Consider the following 21,202-nt stretch of genomic DNA (forward strand, 5'->3'; position numbering starts at 1 on the left):
GTGGCAGGTTTCCCTGAGTGTGACACCATTTGTATAAAGTCTAAAATGCACAAACAATTGTACAAACTGCTTAGCAGTATCTGCCCAAGTTGAGAAAGTATGAGGAAGTGTCAGGGAATTCGCGCAGTAAAGTTGCAGTCGTGGTCCCTTGCGGTGAGGAAGGGAGTGGGGTGTGTCCACGGAGGAGTCCTCTGGGGCCTTGGCCATATTATGAATGCTTTGTTTTTTTAAACTGAGAGGTTGATGCATGAGTGTTTGTCGTGTTGTACTTCTTGATGTCTTTTGGTTGTCTTAGGTATTACCTAATGATTTTTTAATCCAGTCTGATATAAATCAGAGCTTCAAGTTTTCATTTAAAACTTCAAAAAAAAAGAAGTAAAGGGACTTCCCTGATGGTCCAATGGTTAACACTCCACACTTCCACTGCATGGGACATGGGTTCAATCCCTGGTCAGGAAACTGAGATCCTGTATGCCACACTCCTGCTGCTGCTAAGTTGCTTCAGTCGTGTCTGACTCTTTGTGACCCCATGGACTGTATCCCGCCAAGCTCCTCTGTCCATGAGATTCTCCAGGCAAGAATACTGGAGTGGATTGTCATGCCCTCCTCCAGGGGATCTTCCCAACCCAGGGATCAAACCTGTGTCTCTGATGTCTCCTGCACTGGCAGGCAGGTTGGTTCTTTACCACTAGCACCACCTGGGAAGGTTCTTTACCACTACTGCCACCTAGGAAGGAAAAAAAGGAAGAAAAACTTCACCCTTTCCCCAGTTTCACAGCCCTACCAGTCTCAGAAAGCTGCAGTAAAAAAGAAAAAAGCTGCAGTAGGGTGGAAGATATAATTTATCTTTCTCTCCCTCTGTCTCCAGCTCAGGGTTCCTGCAGAAAACATGGGCAGAATAGGAGAGAAGAAGGGAGGAGGGGTAAAGGGAGCCAGTCTAACTTGACTGGGGCCACTGTGATCTGGCTTTGGTGACCCCACAGAGAGCCATGTTGGGTGTTTTCAGGGTCACTTCCTACTTACCTGCCCTGCTGCTGCTGGGGCTGCTAAGTCGCTTCAGTCGTGTCCAACTCTGTGCGACCCCATAGATGGCAGCCCAGCAGGCTCCCCCATTCCTGGGATTCTCCAGGCAAGAACACTGGAGTGGGTTACCATTTCCCTCTCTAGTGCATAAAAGTGAAAAGTGAAAGTGAAGTCGCTCAGTCGTGTCTGACTCTTAGCGACCCCACGGATTGCAGCCTACCAGGCTCCTCCATCCTAACTCCCCCCAAATTCTGTCCGAAAGCAACCCCCTGTACCATCACCTGGAGAGGGGTGGTACACCCCCAGCCTGGCCCACTACTCAGTCCTCCCCCACAGCATCTAGTTCTGGAAGGCCTACCCTTACAGACTCTTTCCACTAGGGCCCCCTTATTTGGAGGGAAGCCTTTCAAGATAACTCAAGCCCCGCTGCCTCTCAGGGTCCATTCCAGACTCACAGAAAGCCCCAGCACTTTGCCCACCCAGGCTCTACAGACGCAAAGCATGCCCACCAGATCCTTCCCCCTCACTAGCCATTCCGCGGCCCCAGGCAGCCTCTCGTCCCTTACACTTTCCCAGGAAGTCACACACCAGGCAGTCCACATGATCAACAAGCTGCCCGGACATGGGCCAGCCTCTCCATGAAGTTCCCCGAAGCCCCTGAACTTGGGGAGATCTCCTCCTCACTTACCATGTCCCGACAGCCCTCTGCAAAGAGGTCCCCGCTTGGCTGCTCAGACCCAGCTCTCTGCTGATGGACGGTGGGAAACCTCTGCAGGGAGAACACTTTGAGTCTCCTGGTGACCACACGCTGCCTCACTTCAGAAGGTGGGGTTCAATGTCAGCTGTTGTTCTTAGCAGCAATTTAAACATAGGAAGACTCTCATTTAACATCCTGTTCTGCAAATGATACTTTAAGATAAGATCCCTCAAGACAGGCCAGTGACTTACTCAATGTCAGTTAAAGCAGTTCAATAGGAGAGGCCAAAACAGGCTTTGTGGGCATCATTGCAGGACTGGCCTCATCCAGTTATGTTTAAAAGATCAAGAGGAGTGGATGGAACACATTTTCTGTGAGTGATCCTCCATGAATATTTGTAAAAACCATATTACCCATCAGGTTTCCCTTTCAGGAAACCAGAAAAACTCAAACTTAAGTTCAGTGCCCACCTTCCGAATTTAACTCCCCTCCAACGTGTGTTTTTGTATATATCTCTGTTTAATTCTGTGTTTCAATTTATTAAAGTAATATTCACATCATTTGGGGAAGTAGGTAGCAATGTGAATCCTAAATAAATATTAAAACAGAAAGAAAACATAAACAGAAGTGAATTTCGTACAGAATTAAAGCTGTTTACTGTAAACAATATTATTTCCCCTTTGGCCTAAAAACAATGTCCCTGACTTGCCATAGGTCAAGAAAAGTTTTAAAAATGTGGCAGTTTATGGACCAGTCTGATCTGGAGACCATGAGGAGCCTGAAGGACGCCATGGCCCAGCACGAGTCTTCCTGCGAGTACAGGAAGGTGGTGACCCGAGCGCTGCACATCCCCGGCTGCAAGGTGGTTCCCTTCTGCGGGGTGTTTCTGAAGGAGCTCTGTGAGGTGCTGGACGGAGCCTCTGGCCTCATGAAGCTTTGCCCGAGGTACAATTCGCAGGAAGAAACTCTGGAGGTGAGACCTTTCAAAACTCTCATGATCTGAAGAGTCATTGTTGCCTCCTGGCTTGTCACACACTGAAGCCAGAAGAGAGACATCTCTGAGGCCAGGGTTATCCATCGTCACAGTTGTGTTGACTAACAGTCAGATCCTTGGGGGCTTCCGTGGTGGCTCAGATGGTAAAGAATCTGCCTGCAATGCAGGAGACCTGGGTTCGATTCCTAGATCGGGAAGATCCTCTAGAGAAGGGAATGGCAACCCACTCCAGTATTGTTGTCTGGAGAATTCCATGGACAGAGGAGCCTGGCAGGCTACAGCCCCTGGAGTCACAAAGAGTCGGACATGACTGAGCAGCTGACAGTTTCACTTTCACTAGATCTTGAACATTCCAAAGAAAAGAAGGCCAACTACCACTGTTGGGCTTTATTTAAGTTAGCTTTAATGGGGCAATGTATAAATGGTGTTGTTTTTCTGGATGTTTCTTCTTAAGGTTGATGGGATTTTCCTCTCTTGTTAGGTGCAAATGGATGAAGGGGATATAAGAAGTCAGATGAGAGTAGTAACTTTTTGGGGTCAGTGGAAGAAAGACTGAGGGGAAGTCAGTGCTGCCTTCTTTTCCTCCATTCTGGGAATCTGGTGTGTCCTCTAAGGATGCGCTCTGGGCTCCTGATCATGCTGTCCCCAGCCCATTGCTGCTCATTCCCAACCCCCAGCTTGGGAAGGACCACATGAGCTTGGACTCAGAGTGTTGGGCAGTGCAGAGAAGAGGCACTGAGAAACAGAATATACAGACACCTCTCTATATGCTATTTAGAAATGAAAGAAGGGATTGAAAGGTGGGAGACTTTATGGAGAAATTTGAGGAGTCCCATGCCCGGAAGTCCCATACCTAAATCTAAAGTCATTCTCACCATGGTGCCAGCACCCACTGTTGACCTTACACACACACACTCTCCCCCTCTCTCCTTCTCTCTCTCTCTCTCTTTCTCATCCTCATTCATACCCCTTCTTGGTGACAGTAGGAAGACTCTCCTAAAACTGCAGCGTCTTCCAGGTCCCCTGGGAGCAAAAGAATTACTTGGTATCAGGGAGACTTAGAGCCCCTGACAGGTGCTGGCAGCATTAGTGGCTTCTATCTCCCTGGCTTGTGAGAGGGGCATCAAGTGCAAGGAGAGACTTCCCCAGCGGTTCAGCAGTAAAGAATCTGCCTGCAGTGCAGGAGACGCAAGTTCAATCCCTGGGTTGGGAAGATCCCCTGGAGGAGGAAGTAGCTACCCACTCCAATGTTATTGCCTGAAAAAATCCCATAAACAGAGGAGCCCGGCAGGCTACAGCCCATGGGTCAAAAAGAGTCAGACACGACTTAGCGACTAAATAACAACAACAAAAAAAGTGCAAGAAATGAAGGAGAAAGCTTAAAGCAAGCCTCCCAAGCTGTCCCCACACCAGCTCCCTCACATCTCAGAAGTAGGGAACTCCAAATCTCATGGCCTAGCCATCCCTCTGACCTCTGATGGGAGATACTTCCCTGGTTACAAATACAGACAATAAGAGCTTATAAATCACCAGGAAGCCTCTGTGTTACTGTTAAGATGTATGGGAAATAAAGCAAAATGTCCCCCTTCCTTGATCATTTCCTTGGGCCCCAGTAATTTTATCTGGTTCCATAGAATAATAGATTTCTGTCATGGTTTTTCTCAATTCTCACTACAGGAATAAAATAACTCTGTCCTTCCTCTGTAAAGTGGCTAATCTTCTCCCTAGGGAACCTTGAAATAATATTGCTTTTTGTGTTATAAACTGGAAGTGGAGTGTTGATTCCTAGAGGGACTGAAGTTGTCTTAGTGGAAACAAGAGTAAGTTTTGGTATTTCATGTGGTGAAAGGAAAAAATGTTTTTCCTGGAGGTTGGTTTTCCCCCAATAAAATAGGCACAAATGCCATTATTTATGACTGTTATGATTTCGTTTCTCTAGCCAAGTAGGTTATTTAGATGTAGTATGTGAAGCTGCGATAACAAATCCTCAATATATTTCTCTGTAGTTTGTAGCCGATTATAGTGGACAAGATAATTTCTTACAACGAGTGGGACAGAATGGCTTAAAGAATTCAGAGAAGGAGTCCACTGTCAACAGCATCTTTCAGATCATCAGGAGCTGCAGTCGAAGTCTGGAGACAGAGGAGGAGGACAGCTCCAGTGAAGGGAGCAGCTCAAGGAAAAATTCCCTGAAGGATAAAGCCCGATGGCAGTAAGTTTTACATGGGATGTTTTACATGGGATTTAAAAATTGGGATTCTCGTTTCTTCTTTTTCCTACTCCAGTTTGGTTTCAGGTTATAAATAGCATCCATGTACATGTTAGCTGCCCAGTTGTGTGCAACTCTTTGCAGCCCCATAGACTGTAGCCCAGCTTCCCTGGTGGCTCAGATGCTAAAGAATCTGCCTGCAATGCAGCAGACCCGGATTCGATCCCTGGGTCAGGAAGATCCCCTGGAGAAGGAAATGGCAACCCACTCCAGTACTCTTGCCTGGAAAATCCCATGGATGGAGGAGCCTGGTAGGCTGCAGCCCATGGGGTCGCTAAGAGTCGGACATGACTGAGCAACTTCACTTTCACTTTTCACTTTCATGCATTGGAGAAGAAAATGGCAATCCACTCCAGTGTTCTTGCCTGGAGAATCCCAGGGATGGGGGAGCCTGGTGGGCTGCCATCTATGGGTGGGGTCGCACAGAGTCAGATGCGACTTAGCAGCAGCAGCAGCAGCAGCAGTAGGATTGGAGTCAGTCATACCCAGAAATCAGCACTGTTGCAGCTCCCCCCAACTTCTGATGATTCTAAGGCAGCTCATCAATGATTGACAAGCATTGCAGTGCTTCCAGGATCTCACTTTCAGGTGGCATCTGCAGCGTTGTCATTGCTTGGCTGTTTCGATTGCTGTTTATTGACAAGCATTGCAGTCTACCCATGATATGCTTGCTTAGCCCAAGACCAAATGAGAAGTTCAGAAATCAATGGTCTTAGGGTAGGCACTGCATCTTTTCAAGGCTATTTACTCACAGTCATGCCCAACTCAAAGCAGAGTCTGGCCCACCTGGAAGAATCCTTGAGCATGACCCAAAAGCAGAACATCTGCTGGCTTTGACATCTTGGCCACAAAAGGTTCTATTTGTGTGGCATACTCATAAGTCATACCTGGCAGTTGTCTCCCAGTCCTTGTAAGACATCGCTGTTTGTTTTGCAAAGTCTTTCCTGGATGACTGTGTGTATATGAGCCTACACTGGGAAGAGACAGTGCTTCTGGAAAGTAATTCCTTTGGAATTGTAGTGCTGGATCCTCAGAATCAGTTGTGAACACAGAAATGAACACCTTGTGCCTGAATCCCAAGTGTTGTTATTAAAGAGATGAACCTATATTCCCAGTTTTTCCAAAGTCTTTGAGCTTTTTTCCAAACCTCATCTCCTAGCTCATTCCCCCATAGGGGATCCAGGTGCTCAAAGATGAACCAATACTGCCCTTACCACGATGTCACATCCCTAAAGCTCAAATTTCACAAGTAGCTTCTACCGATTGTTCTTTTTAAGTTGGTCTCAAGTCAAAAATCACTAATTTTTGTGATGTTGGTGCCACCATATATAAATGGAGAGAGGACCATCTACAAATAAGCACGGAGGCCTCTCATAGCCCTTAACTCCTTAATCTACGTCTACTTCTGTCTTCCTGTCTCTATACATAGGTATCTATGTATATATCTACATCCTCCCACAAAATATTTTGTAGATGCTTATAAGAATAAATGTAAATAATCAAAGATATGAAGGGAAAAGGAAAGTAGGATAGGAAAAAATAAAGCGTACAGAAATGTGTACTATATAGTCTTTACAGTGACTAAATTTTGTTCTGAGATAGTGACCATAAAAAGGAGGGAATCAGGAGTTACAGTCTTTGTAAGAAAAATCAAACAGATGTTTGGGAGAAGCATACCTGTTCCTCATACTGAGATCTGGCGGAAATTCCTTCCTTAAATCCTCCCATAAAGGATACATCATCTCTGAATCGATAAAATTTCATATGATTTTTTTTTTTATAACTACCTTCACTTGGGGCTGTGTGTGTGTATATGTTACTTATAGGTGTTCTAAGAATACTTTTAGGAGTGCTTGTGACTCAGCTGGTAAAGAATCCACCTGCAGTGCAGCAGACCTGGGTTCAGTCCCTGGGTTGGGAAGATCCCCTGGAGAAGGGAACAGCTACCCACTCCAGAATTCTGACCTGGAGAATTCCATGGACTGTATAGTCCATGGGGTCGCAAAGAGTCGTGGACATGACTTTCACTTCACTTCACTTCACTTTTGGTTGAGACTCAGAGACCAGGCCTCTGGGTTTTTCTTTACCATCTTTTTCCTTTTGACTGGATTTCCTTCAAGTAATAAATTTCATACCACATACCATCACCTCTTTTGAAATCATTGTTTCCAATTCTCTGCTTGTTCCTTTGTCCCCTCGCTAATCATTTTATCATCTACATTCTAAGATCACTGCTTTTCTACTTCCCATTTTCTAGACTCCACTTGTAAGCACTCTTAGAAGGGGAAAAGAAGCACAAAATTGCAAATATTTCTTTTGCAAAACCTGAGAAGTAAGGTTGAAATCCTCACGTTGAAATTTATGTACCTCAGTACTGGTAAATTTTCTTACCCCACATGATGGCTATTTTGAAAAGAACTGATGAGATTGGGGTGTTTAATAGATGAGGGTGGGGGTGTTTAATAGAATTCACTGAAACCAGATCAGCAAGCACTGTTTCTGGGACCATCTGCCAGGACTTGGGAATCCATTTCTGATCTGGAGTCCTGCATTAAAATATCCAGTACAGGGCTGTGTGTGAAAAAGGGATTTCTAGATCTCAAAACCCAAGGGAACTGTGCTTTGTTGTTGATTTGGCTGAAATAAAGACTCTGTAAACAGTAACCTCCAGCCCCTTTCCTATGGCAGCCACCAACACTGTGAAAATTCCATCAGAGAAAGAAGGGATGATCTCATGGTCATTTGGTTCACCCAACCTGTAGGGTGCTCTAATAATTCTTCTCAAACATCTCAGCTACTCCTGCCAGAACATCCACTCAAAACATTGACAGAAACCCCAGAAAGATGGTCATAAGAAATTCAAGACCTCAGCAGGAAAGGAACAGGGTTGAAATAATCTCCAAATGTCAGTGAGATCTTAAGGGCATCAACTTATCATTGCCGTGTACAGTTGAGAAAGTGATGCCTGGAGAGGTGAAGTCGCTTCCTTAAGTGGTGCCTAAGCAGAGCTGGGTTGTGAGCCTGACCACGTGATCAACTGCAGGGCAGGATCTTTCCTCCTGCAGTGTTGAAGGCATTTCTTGTCACTGTGGAACCCTCGACTTCTTTTTGTTTCTAGTTCCTATAAGTTAGGAACATCTAAACATGGCATCTGGTCCCATCACTTCATGGGAAATAGGTGGGGAAACAGTGGAAACAGTGTCAGACTTTATTTTTGGGGGCTCCAAAATCACTGCAGATGGTGACTGCAGCCATGAAATTAAAAGATGCTTACTCCTTGGAAGGAAAGTTATGTCCAACCTAGATAGCATATTCAAAAGCAGAGACCTTACTTTGCCAACAAAGGTCCATCTAGTCAAGGCTATGGTTTTTCCTGTGGTCATGTATGGATGTGAGAGTTGGACTGTGAAGAAGGCTGAGCGCCGAAGAATTGATGCTTTTGAACTGTGGTGTTGGAGAAGACTCTTGAGAGTCCCTTGGACTGCAAGGAGATCCAACCAGTCCATCCTAAAGGAGATCAGTCCTGGGTGTTCTTTGGAAGGAATGATGCTAAAGCTGAAACTGCAGTACTTTGGCCACCTCATGTGAAGAGTTGACTCATTGGAAAAGACTCTGATGCTGGGAGGGATTGGGGGCAGGAGGAGAAGGGGACAACACAGGATGAGATGGCTGGATGGCATCACCGACTCAATGGGCATGAGTCTCAGTGAACTCCGGGAGTTGATGATGGACAGGGAGGCCTGGCGTGCTGCGATTCATGGGGTCTCAAAGAGTCGGACACGACTGAGCGACTAAACTGAACTGAACTGAAATTCTAAACGTGGTCCAGTTACATTTCATATAACCTATAAAGCTCATTAATAATGACTTTTCAAATTTACCAGTATGAAGAATAAATAAGTTTTGCTTGTGTGAGTGTAAATCATGAAGGCCTAAGAGTAGCGTATAGCACCATTGTAGGAAAATGGAAATTAAGACTATTTAGGTGTATAGAGAAGAGTATTGGGTGATATAGGAGCCACAAGTTCTTATTATCAATATTGTCCACCCTCTCTAAAATACTGCTTAAAAAGGATTATTCCATTTGGAGAAGTTGGATATAAGCAGATAACAAGTTCAGGCCGAACCTTAGAAGGGAGGCTGTTTGGGATGATTCGGAACTCAAAGCTTGCAGTCACATGGTCTGGGACTGAATGTTGCCCCCATCACTTACTATTTGTGTCACCTGGGTAGGTGACTTAATCTTGCTGTTGGGCTGTGCTTAGTCGTTCAGTTGTGTCTGATTCTTTGCGACCCCATGGACTGTAGCCCACCAGGGTCCTCTGTCCATGGGATTCTCCAGGCAGGAATACTGGAGTGGGTTGCCATGCCCTCCTCCAGGGGACTTTCTCAACCCAGGGATCAAACCCAGGACTTCTGCACTGCAGGCAGATTCTTAACCTTCTGAGCTACCAGGGAAGCCTACTAAGCCTCAATTTTGTAATCTGTAAAATGGGAATGATTATAATGCTTTATTTATAAGATTGTTGTAAAGATTATGTGAGAGGATACATGTAAAATAAGGAATTTTGCATTATAAAGGCATATAAATGGTGGCTATTGTAATTAATGCCTACCATCACAAATAGCAGAGACCTTAAGGTATGGACACCTGTGGCAACAGTCACCATTTGAGAAGCAGCTTTCAGTCACCCTGCCCTTCTTTATGGGAGAATACAGAGTATTCGCTGCTGTCCCATCCCAACAACCTCAGACTCTTCCCTGAAAGATGATCCCACAAGGATAGAAATAAGAAAGCTAAGCGTGAGCCCCTTTGCTGTTCACCTGAAACTATCACAACATTGTTAATCAGCTATGCTCCGATACAAAATAAAAAGTTTTTTAAAAAGCTAAGCATGAGGAAGTAGAGTATCTGAGAAAAGATCATAGATACCAGGACTTGCCACACATACACACGCACCCTTATGTGCGCAGATGAAATAATAAAATGATAGGAAACCAGTCACTTATTCTCCATGAAGGATGGCACAGTGTTATAAACCTCACAACATCCTTTAGGGACAGCTGACTGCCTCCGCCCAGCCAAGACCTTAACACGATCTCCTCCCACCCCATGGCTGGCTCCGTTAGGGGTTTCTGGGACTGGGGATACCCAGGACCCCTGCTCTTTCTCTCTCTTCCTGTCTGCTTGGCCAGTACACAAGACCCAGTCCTGCTTCTGTCACCGTAACCAAGAAAGGCATTTTCCCACTATCTGCTCAACATTCAAGGGCTTCCCAGGTGGCTCAGTGGTAAAGAATCCGCCTGCCAATACAGGAGACCGGGGTTTGATCCCTGGGTTGGAAGATCCCCTGGAGGAAGAAATGGCAACTCATTCTAGTATTCTTGCCAGATTAATTCGGTAGACAGAGGAGCCTGGCGAGCTATAGTCCATGGGTTCAGAAAGAGACAGAATGGAGCGACTGAGCATGCATGCACCACATTCAGTTTAAGCTTGTTTATCACTCGAATCCCAGCCTGAAACTTGGACACCATCTTTACAAAGAAGCAGTGTTTGTTTGGGTGGCTGTGTTTTAGGATATTGACTTTGCACATACAAACTGAGCCATGATAATATTACTAATATTTGACATGCTATTATTTATCAAGAGCCTACTTTTAAACGAACACTGTTTTAAATACTTTACATATAAATTAGTTAATGCTCACAGCAATTCTATTGTTCAAGATCTCACATTTAGCAGGGCCAGAATTTAACCTCAGGCAGGCTGGCTTTAAAGTCCTTGCATTATGCAGCTATAATTTAGAAGCTGTCTATGGCTGAGGAAAGTGCTAAGTTAATTAAAAGCAAGAATTTGCCAGAAGCAAAGTTAAAACTCTCAATTTTATTACAGAGTACAGCTATAGCAAGTCCTTTGGAAAAGGTGCACCTTTCCAAAAGTCTTACAAAATTAAATTTAGGCTTATCACTTGATGAATCATGTTTATGTAATCCTTTTAACTTTGCAGGAGTAACAAAATGTTATGAAGAAAATTAGTGCCAAGTCGCTTCAGTCATGTTGGACGCTTTGCAACCCTGTGGATTATAGCCCACCAGATTCCTCTGTCCATGGGCTTCCCCAGACAAGAATACTGGAGTGGGTTGCCATGCCCTCCTCCAGGGGATCTTCCTGAGTCTCTTATGTCTCCTCCATTGGCAGATGAGTTCTTTACCACTAGTGCCACCTGGGAAGCCTGATAAGTAGCCCACTTTTCCCCTAATGTAAGATCTTCAGGGATTTCCCTGGTGGTTCAGTGGCTAAGACTACACGCTCCCAGTTCAGGGGGCCCAGGTTCGATCCCTGGTCAGAGAACTAGAGTCCACATGCTGCATCTGAGAGTTCGAATGCCACATCTGAAAGGGCCCTCATGCCACAGTGAAGATCAAAGGTCCCATGTCCCCAGCTAAGACCCAGCGCAGCCAAGTAAATAAATATTTTTTAAATGAGTTATATTTTTAAACGTATTTTCATCATGGAACATGAGAAAGGTGTTTACCTGTCAGTTTATAGTTTCTAACTGAAGGATCTTCAGAACCTCTTCAGGGGTTGAATATAAACTTTCCTTCTCTTTTCACTTCTTGGTCCTGTCCTTAAGGCATACCTCCTAAATTTGACTAGGTAGTTTTTTTGGCCAGTACCACATCTTTGATGCCACTTGGTTCCTGAGTAACTCTTTAAGTCCCACCTAATTTCTTCTTATAAACCCACAAAAATTTGTCTCCTGAGAGAATCAGACACAGAAGTGCATAAAATTCACTATATGATGTAAGAGACAAAGCTACTGGCTTCCTTCTTAAAGTGATCTTATTTTACTACAACTGCCCATTTTATCTTGGGCATTAGTTCCTAGAAGACTGCCTTTTAGAGGAATTATTAACACCTAGCATTAGTTCTTTTGTGTCTAGAATAGAACTGATGCTAAGAAAGATAGTGTCCATTCTCTCCCAGCTTACATCATAGCCGAGCAGTTGAAACAGGCTCCAGAAAAGCCTCATAATTTTTCTTTTCCAGACATGACTTTTCATAATGCCCATAGCTTTTCACTGGAAAATACTTGCTTTAGCTCAGAACTCAAATTAAATGGAATATGGAAAACACCATTTCTCTTGCTAAATTAAAATCAGAAGTTCTATGTCCAAATTAACATATGTTACATTTCATGGGTATTGATACTCTCCAATTGAATCCTTCTTGCTCTTAGGAGGAAAAAAAAAAAACCATCAGTAAGCAGTGTTACAGGGAGAATGTGGAAATGGTCCCAGAGAAAGGAAATAAAAAGATTAAAGAACTTGGATGAGGCCCTGAGGAAAGCCCCCTCTAGAGGAACAGCTGGACTGATTTAGCCTGAAGAAAAGGAAGTGGGAAGAAGAGGCAGGATAAGACGTTGATCTTTTTTATGTTTAATTATAGTCATGTGCTTTACTGAGCCAGAGTCTGTGCTAAGTCACTTACCAGTGACTTACTCTTATTTGAGCTTCACCATTATTCTCTGAAAGTGGGTATTGTCTTTTTGCCATTAGCAGATGAGTAAAGTGAGGCTCAGAGAGGTTGAGCGATTTGACTAGATCACACAGTAAAGAAGCAGTAGAGTCTAACATTAAACCCAAAGTGACTAGAGGCTGTGCCCCTAACCACCTTGCTACATATATGTATAGAAAGGACAGAAGTATTATGTAAGAGAACCTGAGTATTGGCTTCCCATCATTACTGAGAGAAATTTCAGAAGGATTGTGATAATTTAAACACAAAAGATTTTCTTCCTTTCTCATTCTTTCTTCACTTTTTATGGTGAGATGTAACATTAAGAAAAGTGCATTAAAAAGAATGGATTTGCACCTAGAACTCAGATCTTGATTTCTAATAAGTCTTCAGTGAAAGAAAGCAAAGCTCCTTGGAGAGATGACTGCTTCTAGGACTGGGGCAGGAAATATACAAGATGAGCCTGGAGTATCTTATGCCAGAAAAAGTAAATAAGTGCTAAGAAAAAAAAAACTAAAACAATAATGAGGTTATATCAAAGATGCACAAGAGCCAACAGAAAGTTATATTCTGTTGGCCAAAGCTGGAGCAATTTGAGTAACAAAATAAAATAGTATTAGATTATAACCCAAGTAAGTAAGTGAAAATCACTCAGTCGTGTCCGACTCTGCAACCCCATGGACTGTAGCCTGCCAGTCTCCTCTGTCCATGGAATTCTCCAGGCAAGAATACTGGCGTGGGTAGCCATTCCTTTCTCCAGGGAATCTTCCCAACTTAGGGATCAAACCCAGGTCTCCTGCATTGAAGGCAGATTCTTTACTGTCTGAACTACCAGGGAAGCTTTGATTATAACCCAAAATATTACATAAATATTCAAAAGTCCATGTATGTAAGTGATAACTAAGCAAACACATGAGAGACAAATTTCTCATGCAGAATCCCAAATAACTTGTGTGGATACTCTGACCTCTAGGAGGTAGAGCAGACTCACCTTTCCTTATGTGTGGGCTGCACACAATGACTTCCTTCCAAAGGGGACGATGTATAAGGAGGTTGTTGTTTTTTTTTAAGTAACTTTAAGTGGACACTGTAAAGTGGACACTGACTAGCACTACCTCAGCCAGGTCAGCATCAACAGCCTAAGTCCTGTTGATACTATGTTCCCTGGGTATGATGTGACAAGAATGGCACTTTGCCTCTGTGGTCTTCCTCCCCAGAACCCAGAGCACCAGAATAATTATGAGAAAATTATCAGGCAAATTCTAATTGTTGGTCATTCTACAAAACGCCTGACCACTGTTCCTCAAAACTGTCAAGATCATAAAATCAAGAAAAGTCTGAGAAACCATGACATAAAGAAATATGAAGGTTAAATGTAATATGGGCTCCTGGATGGAATCCTGCAACAGAAAAGGGAAATGGGTAAAAAACTAAATAAATCTAAACAAAGTATGTCCTGTGCTGTGCTAAGTCACTCAGTCATGTCTGACTCTTCGCAACCCCATGGACTGTAGCCCACCAGGCTCCTCTGTCCTTGGGGATTCTCCAGGCAAGAATACTGGAGTGGGTTGCCATGCTCCAGGGGATATTCCCAACCCAGGGTTCTGACTCAGATCTCCCGCATTGCAGGTGGATTCTTTACTGTGTGAGCCACCAGGGAAGCCCAAAGGTACACAGAGAAGGGCATCCTTGGGTGGGTTTGAACCACCAATCTTCCGGTTAACAGGCAAAGGCGATAACTCCACCGATCGTGCCACAAAGACTAATACAAATACTAAACAAAGTATAAGACTAATACTAGTACTAAACAAAGACTAATACTAAACAAAGTATGGGCTTTAATAAATAGTAGTGTTTTGTGGTATTTGTTCATGAATTGTGTCAAATACACCACCCTAATGTAAGATGTTAATATAATAGGAAAAACTGGATATGCGGTATGCTATCTTTGCAATTTCTCTCCTAATCTAAAATTATTCTGAAAAAAATCTTTTTAACTAATGTATTTTAATAGTTTCAAGTGAGTGCATGTGTAGCTACCGCTCATTATCAGTACCCATAAAGCCCTTTTTTCCTGTCTCAGTTATGTCACCACCTTTCCCCCTAGAGAAAAATTCACTGCTGTGAACTTTGTGATAATATATTCTGTTTTTCTTTATAATGTTACCACTTTATGCCTCTCTAAACATATAGTATACTTTTTCCTTTTTGGAAATTTACATTAATGTAATCACACAATATGTACACCTGTATGTCTTGCTTAAGATTTGTCTGTGTTGTTGCAGGTGGTTGACCATTGCGTGTTTACTTCCATGGCTGTGCAGGCTGGTATTATATGAATACATCAAATTTTATCTATATATTTGATTGTTGCTGGACGTTTGGGTGGTTTCCAGTGTGGATTATTTGAAAAGAATCTTCTGATCATTAGATTTGTGAGATCTCTTGTGGATTTCTTTTCTTTCTTAAGAATATCTGTTTATGTGAGGCAAGGAAGAACATTTTGCTGTTTGAAAGCAGGAGTAGAATCTTGCTCGGGGACCAGGATCTAGACCGAGAGTCTGAGAAGCCCAAGGCCGCTTCTCAGACCTCTCCAAGAGGCTGTCAGCTGCCCAAGTGTCTCAAGGTGATGGGAACATCCCTTCCCAGGGATGTATGGACCAGTTCCTCAATTTTACCCACCTCTTTGCTAGTGATGTCTGTAGATCAAGCAGTGAAAAGCCTTGACCTTAGTAACAGTTCCTCATGCTTTGAAGAGAATAAGTCTCTCTTAGGCACATTCCTACCAAAGTAGCCAAATAGAAAAAAGAGAGTCAGGCAGACCAAATTCCTGCCTTGAGTAGGTCTCTTCTGAGCTGGGTAACCTGGAGCCAGTTACTCACCCCTTCTGAACCTCAGTTTCCCCATAGATTAAAAAAATATGAATACTTAGGGCTGATTCATGTTGATATATCGCAAGAACCAACACAACATTATAAAACAATTATCCTTCAATTAAAAAAATTTTTTTAAGAATAATAAAACTTACTTTGCAAGTAGGTCATATTAATTGCAAAAATGTATGTATTTAACACAAGAGGAAAGACTAATAAATAATGAAGATTGTTGTTGTTTATATTAAAAATACAATAATATAGTAGTTCCTTTATTCAACGTGCTCCAGTACTCTTGCTTGGAAAATTGCATGGACAGAGGAGCCTGGCGGGTTACAGTCCATGGGGCCTCAAAGCCTATGGTCAGACATGTTATTAAATATAAGGTTTCAGAATACCTCTCTATGACTTTTAGCATTTTATATTTCCTATGCTAATTTGAATTTATAATGAAATTTAAAATGATGTCCAGCGTCAGTGAAAGATTTTTATTGTCCTTCTGATTATAAGACAGATCAAATTTGTAACTCTTTCTATCAGGTTTATAATCGGAGATTTGTTGGATTCTGAAAATGACATCTTTGAGCAGCCCAAAGAGTGGGACTCTCACGGATCGGAAGAGCCGCAGAAAGCCTTTGACCATGGGACAGAGCTCATCCCATGGTATGTGCTGTCCATCCAAGCCGATGTGCACCAGTTCCTGTTGCAGGGGGCCACAGTCATCCACTATGATCAGGACACGCACCTCTCTGCCCGCTGCTTCCTCCAGCTTCAGCCTGACAATAGCACCTTGACCTGGATAAAACCCACCACTGCTTCCCCAGCCAGTGCTAAAGCAAAACTTGGTGTGCTCAGTAACACGTCTGAGCCTGGCAAATTCCCGTTACTGGGCAATGCTGGATTAAGTGGCCTGGTGGAGGGGATCTTGGATCTGTTTTCAGCAAAGGCTGTGTACATGGGACACCCTAACATTGATATACACACTGTGTGTGTTCAGAACAAACTGAGTAACATGTCTCTCTCAGAGACTGGTGTGACCCTGCTCTACGGGCTGCAGACCACGGACAATAGATTATTGCACTTTGTGGCACCAAAGCACACAGCTAAAATGCTCTTCAGTGGACTGTTGGAGCTCACGAGAGCTGTGAGGAAGATGAGGAAGTTCCCTGACCAAAGACAGCATTGGCTGCGGAAACAGTACGTCAGCCTCTACCAGGTAAGGGGAAAGGGATGCAGCCTTCCCTGTCTCCTCGGTACTATAATTCTCCAGATTTATCTTGTAAAAACACACTGGAAAACTAGACCACCAAGGCTCGTTTTCCCAGCTCTGTCAACTTTCTGCCTGAGTGATGTTGAACAGCTTTTACTTAACCTCTCTGTGCCTTAGTTTCTTATCTATAAAGTGAGAAAAATAATGATATTATTCATATTGTCCAAAGGATAACTGTGAGGCTTAACTGAGTTAATATGTGTAAAGCCATGATGTAAATTCATACATATAAAGCATAGTGTCTGGCTCAAAGTAGGTCCTATTATTATTTTGTATGAAAATAGTGACTTCTCACATCTGGAAAGAAACAAGTTAATATAAGCATTTTCACTTAAAGTGAAAATGGAAAACGTTGTAATCTGAATGCTTTTATACTAATTAGGGACTAGCTGATGTGTTGGAAATCTTCACTTTGGAAACCGAAATCCTATTTCATCTTCTAATGTGCTCTGTGACTCTCGGAGAGTTATTTAATTTACTGTGTATTGCTGCCAAACTGTTGAACTTGTAAGTTTAAAAGAAACGTTCCCAAATGTGAGATAGTCATAACTAGAGTTCTTCAAAACCTTATTCGTAGTGGCAACAGCCCTTAGGAGGCAGCTTAAACTGAGTGAGTTTTTTGTTAACCCTAAAGTATCAGGATCCCTGGAAGATCCCCAGTGAAGGAAATGGCAACCCACTCCAATATTTGCCTGGACAATTTCATGGACAGAAGAACCTGGCATGCTGTATAATCCATGGGGTCACAAAAAGTCAGACATGACTGAGCAACTGAACACACACACACACACGCATCAGGTACTTTGACACTCCAGCCAAAGGTCCACCAGGACTTGGGTTAGATGAGGTGGTGAGAAGAGACACAGGTGTAACTAGAGCCACATGCTTATGGAGGAAGGAGGGCAGATTGCTTGGAAATCGAGTCATAAACCCCACTACAAGGTGAGACTATTGGTAGGATTGTCAAATGAGTTGTACAGAGTATTCAGTTTTTCTTTGCTATGTTCTTGTGTCTTGAGTGAGTGAAAGTAGCTCAGTTGTGTCCAACTCTTTGAGACCCCATGGACTATACAGCCAATAGAATTCTCTAGGCTAGAATACTGGAGTGGGTAGCCTTTCCCTTCTCCAGGGGATCTTCCCAGCCCAGGGATCGAACCTAGGTCTCCCACATTGCAGGCAGATTCTTTACCAGCTGAGCCACAAGGGAAGCCCTTTTCTATCTTATGGGGGAGAAATTATCTTTTCTAGTGTCACAGAACAAATACCACTGTGACTTAAATTACTCAAAGGGTTGATTTTCATGTACTTTTCATAGTTCTAACATGTTTCTGACAATTTAAAACACTTTCTGCTCTGGAATGTTAGTAGAGTCACATATGTTTCCCCTTTCTCTACATCCATACAGTACTTAATGAGTAGAGATCATATCCTGAAGAACTTAATAAATTAATAAGCACATAGGCCTATATACATGATTATGCTGCACTGCACAAAGCCAGTTTTAGTTAACTCATCTAAAATGGAAACCAAGGGACCTCTCTGGTGGTCCAGTGGCTAAGACGCCTTGTTCCCAATACAGGGGGCCCAGGTTCTATCCCTGGTCAGGGATAGATCACACATTCCACAACTAAAGATTCCAAATGATGCAACTAAGACCCGGCACAGCCAAATAAATAAATATTTTTTGAAATAAAATGGAAACCAAAATGCTTGCTTCCTGTCTACTCCACAGGGAGCTCTCAGTGGTGCCAGCTGCTTGGAAGGAAGGTCTCCAGGAGCTATTGTGAATATTGGTTTTCAATTACAGTCATTCCTCAGCCTTCTACAGTCGTGAAAATGCATTCAGTCTGGTCGTGAACCAAAGTCTTTGGGCTCAATTACAGTCACTGTCACAAAACCTACGTGGTTTACTTGCTCCATTTGTTTCCTTCCCAATCTTACAAAGTAACTGAATTAACATGTAAAGTCTCCTTAGTTTCTCATTGCTAAGTTCACAGTACTCTACTGTGGCTCAGATGGTAAAGAATCTGCCTGCAATGCAGGAGACCCGACTGATCCCTGGGTCAGGAAGATCCACTGGAGAAGGGCATGGCTACCCACTCTAGTAGAGGAGCCTAGGGGACTACAGTCCATGGGGTCGCAAAGAGTCGGATACAACTAAGCAACTAACACACAGCACAAAGTTTCTCATTTACCGTGGCAACCTTCAGTTTATGCTGAAGGAGGCACCAGATGAGACCACAAACAATGGATGAGAAGAGGTGCTGCTGGAGCTGAGACAGAGGAAGTGACTTGGAGTTGACTTGGTCTTACGCAGTTGTAACCACAGCTATATCCCTCCGTTTCTCTCCACCCCCACCCTTCCACCCCTGTGAGGAACCAAGCTGTCACAGTGCAAGGGCTAAAAGGCTCCATATACCTCAGTCACTTCTGAAAACATAGATGGCATTCATCCTCAAAACAATGTACTACACAAGCTGCCTAAGACAGACAACAGTCTTAGACACTCAAGATTTCTTTCTTTCTTTTTTTTTTTTTAAGTGAAAAAGGTCAACGGACTACTCATTTTTCCATCATAGAGACCAGTCCCCAAATTGTATCAGGGAATATTAAAAAGATGCTAATTTGGCACTTGGAGAGCAAAAAGTCAAATAGGCATCATTCTAAATGCCCCCTGGGTGATTTATAATACAGCTTAGCACATTTAAAGCTCTCAGAAGTCCCAAAGTACAAAAGAAAATTTTAAACATATCTATAAACTAAAGAAACATATGGAAGGTCTTGATTTCTTCCAAACTTCTGCTAACAGCCGTATAAGAATATTTCTTTATCCCCAATTTAGGAAGAGCTTATATAGAAAATAATCTTCCTAACATCTGAGTCCTCTTGTATGATGAATGTTTGCACCGTTACTTTCAAATACAAGTATTTTAGTGCTAGTGAATATAAACTAAGCTAATGGAAATAGTAGCAAGAGATAAAGCAAAAGACAAGAAAAAATAGTGACTTTTGTTTTTGTTTGTTTGGTTTTTGGGGGGCTCTGCTCTGAGTCTTTGTTGCAGTGTATGGGCTTCTCTTGTTTCCAAGCACGAGCTCTGGAGCCTGTGAGCTCAGTAGCTGTGGCATGGACTTAGTTCCCCCAAGGCATGTGGGATCTTAGTTCCCTGACCAGGGCTTGAACCTGAGTCCTCTGCACTGAAAGACAGATTCTTAACCCCTAGACCCCCAGGGAATTCCCAATAGTGATATTTGTAACAAAGCCTAGGAATACAAGAAATTTTTAAAAAGCAAACTGTGCGGAAATTTGATATGGGATGTGGAAGAAAGGTTGGTATTGTGAGCTTTGCCTCAAAGTTATGGGCAAGCCTGAGAACTCATATATTTGGAAAGATCTCTGCAAAGCCAAGGAGGTTATACACAGGATTATCAGTAAATTTCTTTGTAAGCAACAGAAACAGATTCTGGCTATCTCCAGGGGAAAAGTGGGGTGTCTATTTAAAGAGTTAGATTGTTTTAAGAGTCTTTAAGGTATCATATGCAAAGATATGCCAAGTTAAAAGTATATGAATTTTTTTAAAAATATGTATTTATTTAGCTCCATGAGTCTTAGTTGTGGCACTCAGGATCTTAGATCTTTGTTGCTGCATGCTGGATCCGTAGTCTTGGGCATGCAAACTCTCAGTTAGAGCATGTGGAATCTAGTTCCCTGACCAGGGCCTGAACCCAGACCCTCCACAATGGGAGTGTGGAGTCTTAACCACTGGACCACCAGGGAAGTCCCAAAAGTACATGCATATTTTTTAAGGAATCAATTTCCTCATGCTCAATGTTCACATGAACCGTTTTCTAAAACTGAGAATGTACCTTCACTTGCTATAGTGCAAATTTAAAATAGAAGGTACATCTTTCATCCATCCCAAACAAGTTTATTGTTTTGTATAAAACAAAAGGAAGATTCAAAGTACATTTTAGTTCCCAGAAGATCTCCTTTAAAGATTAAACAAAGGCATCCTGCCTTTTACAGGCCTAAAATATTTCCATTAATAATAAAGCTTGGCCCATGTTAAGATGTTCTGAATTTAGAAAAACCAAAGCAGTAGAGGCTGATTCTTTTATATGTACACGGTAATGGGTCTATTAAATTTTATTAAAGATTTTATTTTTCAGAGAATTTTTAGGTTTTTATAAAATTGAAAGGAAAGTACAGAGATTTCCCATAAACCTCCTGTCCCCACACATACATAGCTCCCCCATTATCAACATCACTAACAAGAATGGTACATTTTTTACAAAGGATCAGTTCAGTTCAGTTCAGTCACTCAGTCGAGTCGTGTCTGACTCTTTGCGACCCCATGGACTGCGGCACGCCAGGCCTCCCTGTCCATCACTAACTCCCGGAGTTTACTCAATCTCATGTCCGTTGAGTCAGTGATGCCATCCAACCATCTCATTCTCTGTCGTCCCTTTCTCCTCCCACCTTCAATCTTTCCCAGCATCAGGGTCTTTTCCAAGGAGTCAGTTCTTCACATCAGGTGGCCAAAGTATTGGAGTTTCAG

At 42.9% G+C, this 21,202-nt stretch overlaps 1 protein-coding gene and 1 non-coding gene across 5 annotated transcripts in view; one reads left to right on the forward strand and one right to left on the reverse strand.

Annotated features, from left to right (window-relative positions):
- The window catches only part of PLCE1 (phospholipase C epsilon 1), a 368,784-nt gene that overhangs the window by 274,807 nt on the left and 72,775 nt on the right, over nt 1–21,202 (forward strand). For all 4 annotated transcript variants that reach the window (XM_044935313.2, XM_044935312.2, XM_044935311.2 and 1 more), the window contains exons 6-8: nt 2,435–2,693; nt 4,721–4,926; nt 15,917–16,592. In XM_044935313.2, the coding sequence (XP_044791248.2) occupies nt 2,435–2,693; nt 4,721–4,926; nt 15,917–16,592 (1,141 nt within the window). The remainder of the gene's footprint in view (nt 1–2,434; nt 2,694–4,720; nt 4,927–15,916; nt 16,593–21,202) is intronic.
- TRNAG-CCC lies at nt 20,349–20,421 on the reverse strand. The gene has a single exon. It is a non-coding gene; the product is annotated as a tRNA-Gly (tRNA).

This window comes from Bubalus bubalis, chromosome 23 (assembly GCF_019923935.1).
Source record: "Bubalus bubalis isolate 160015118507 breed Murrah chromosome 23, NDDB_SH_1, whole genome shotgun sequence".
In the NCBI taxonomy this organism is placed as follows: domain Eukaryota; kingdom Metazoa; phylum Chordata; class Mammalia; order Artiodactyla; family Bovidae; genus Bubalus; species Bubalus bubalis.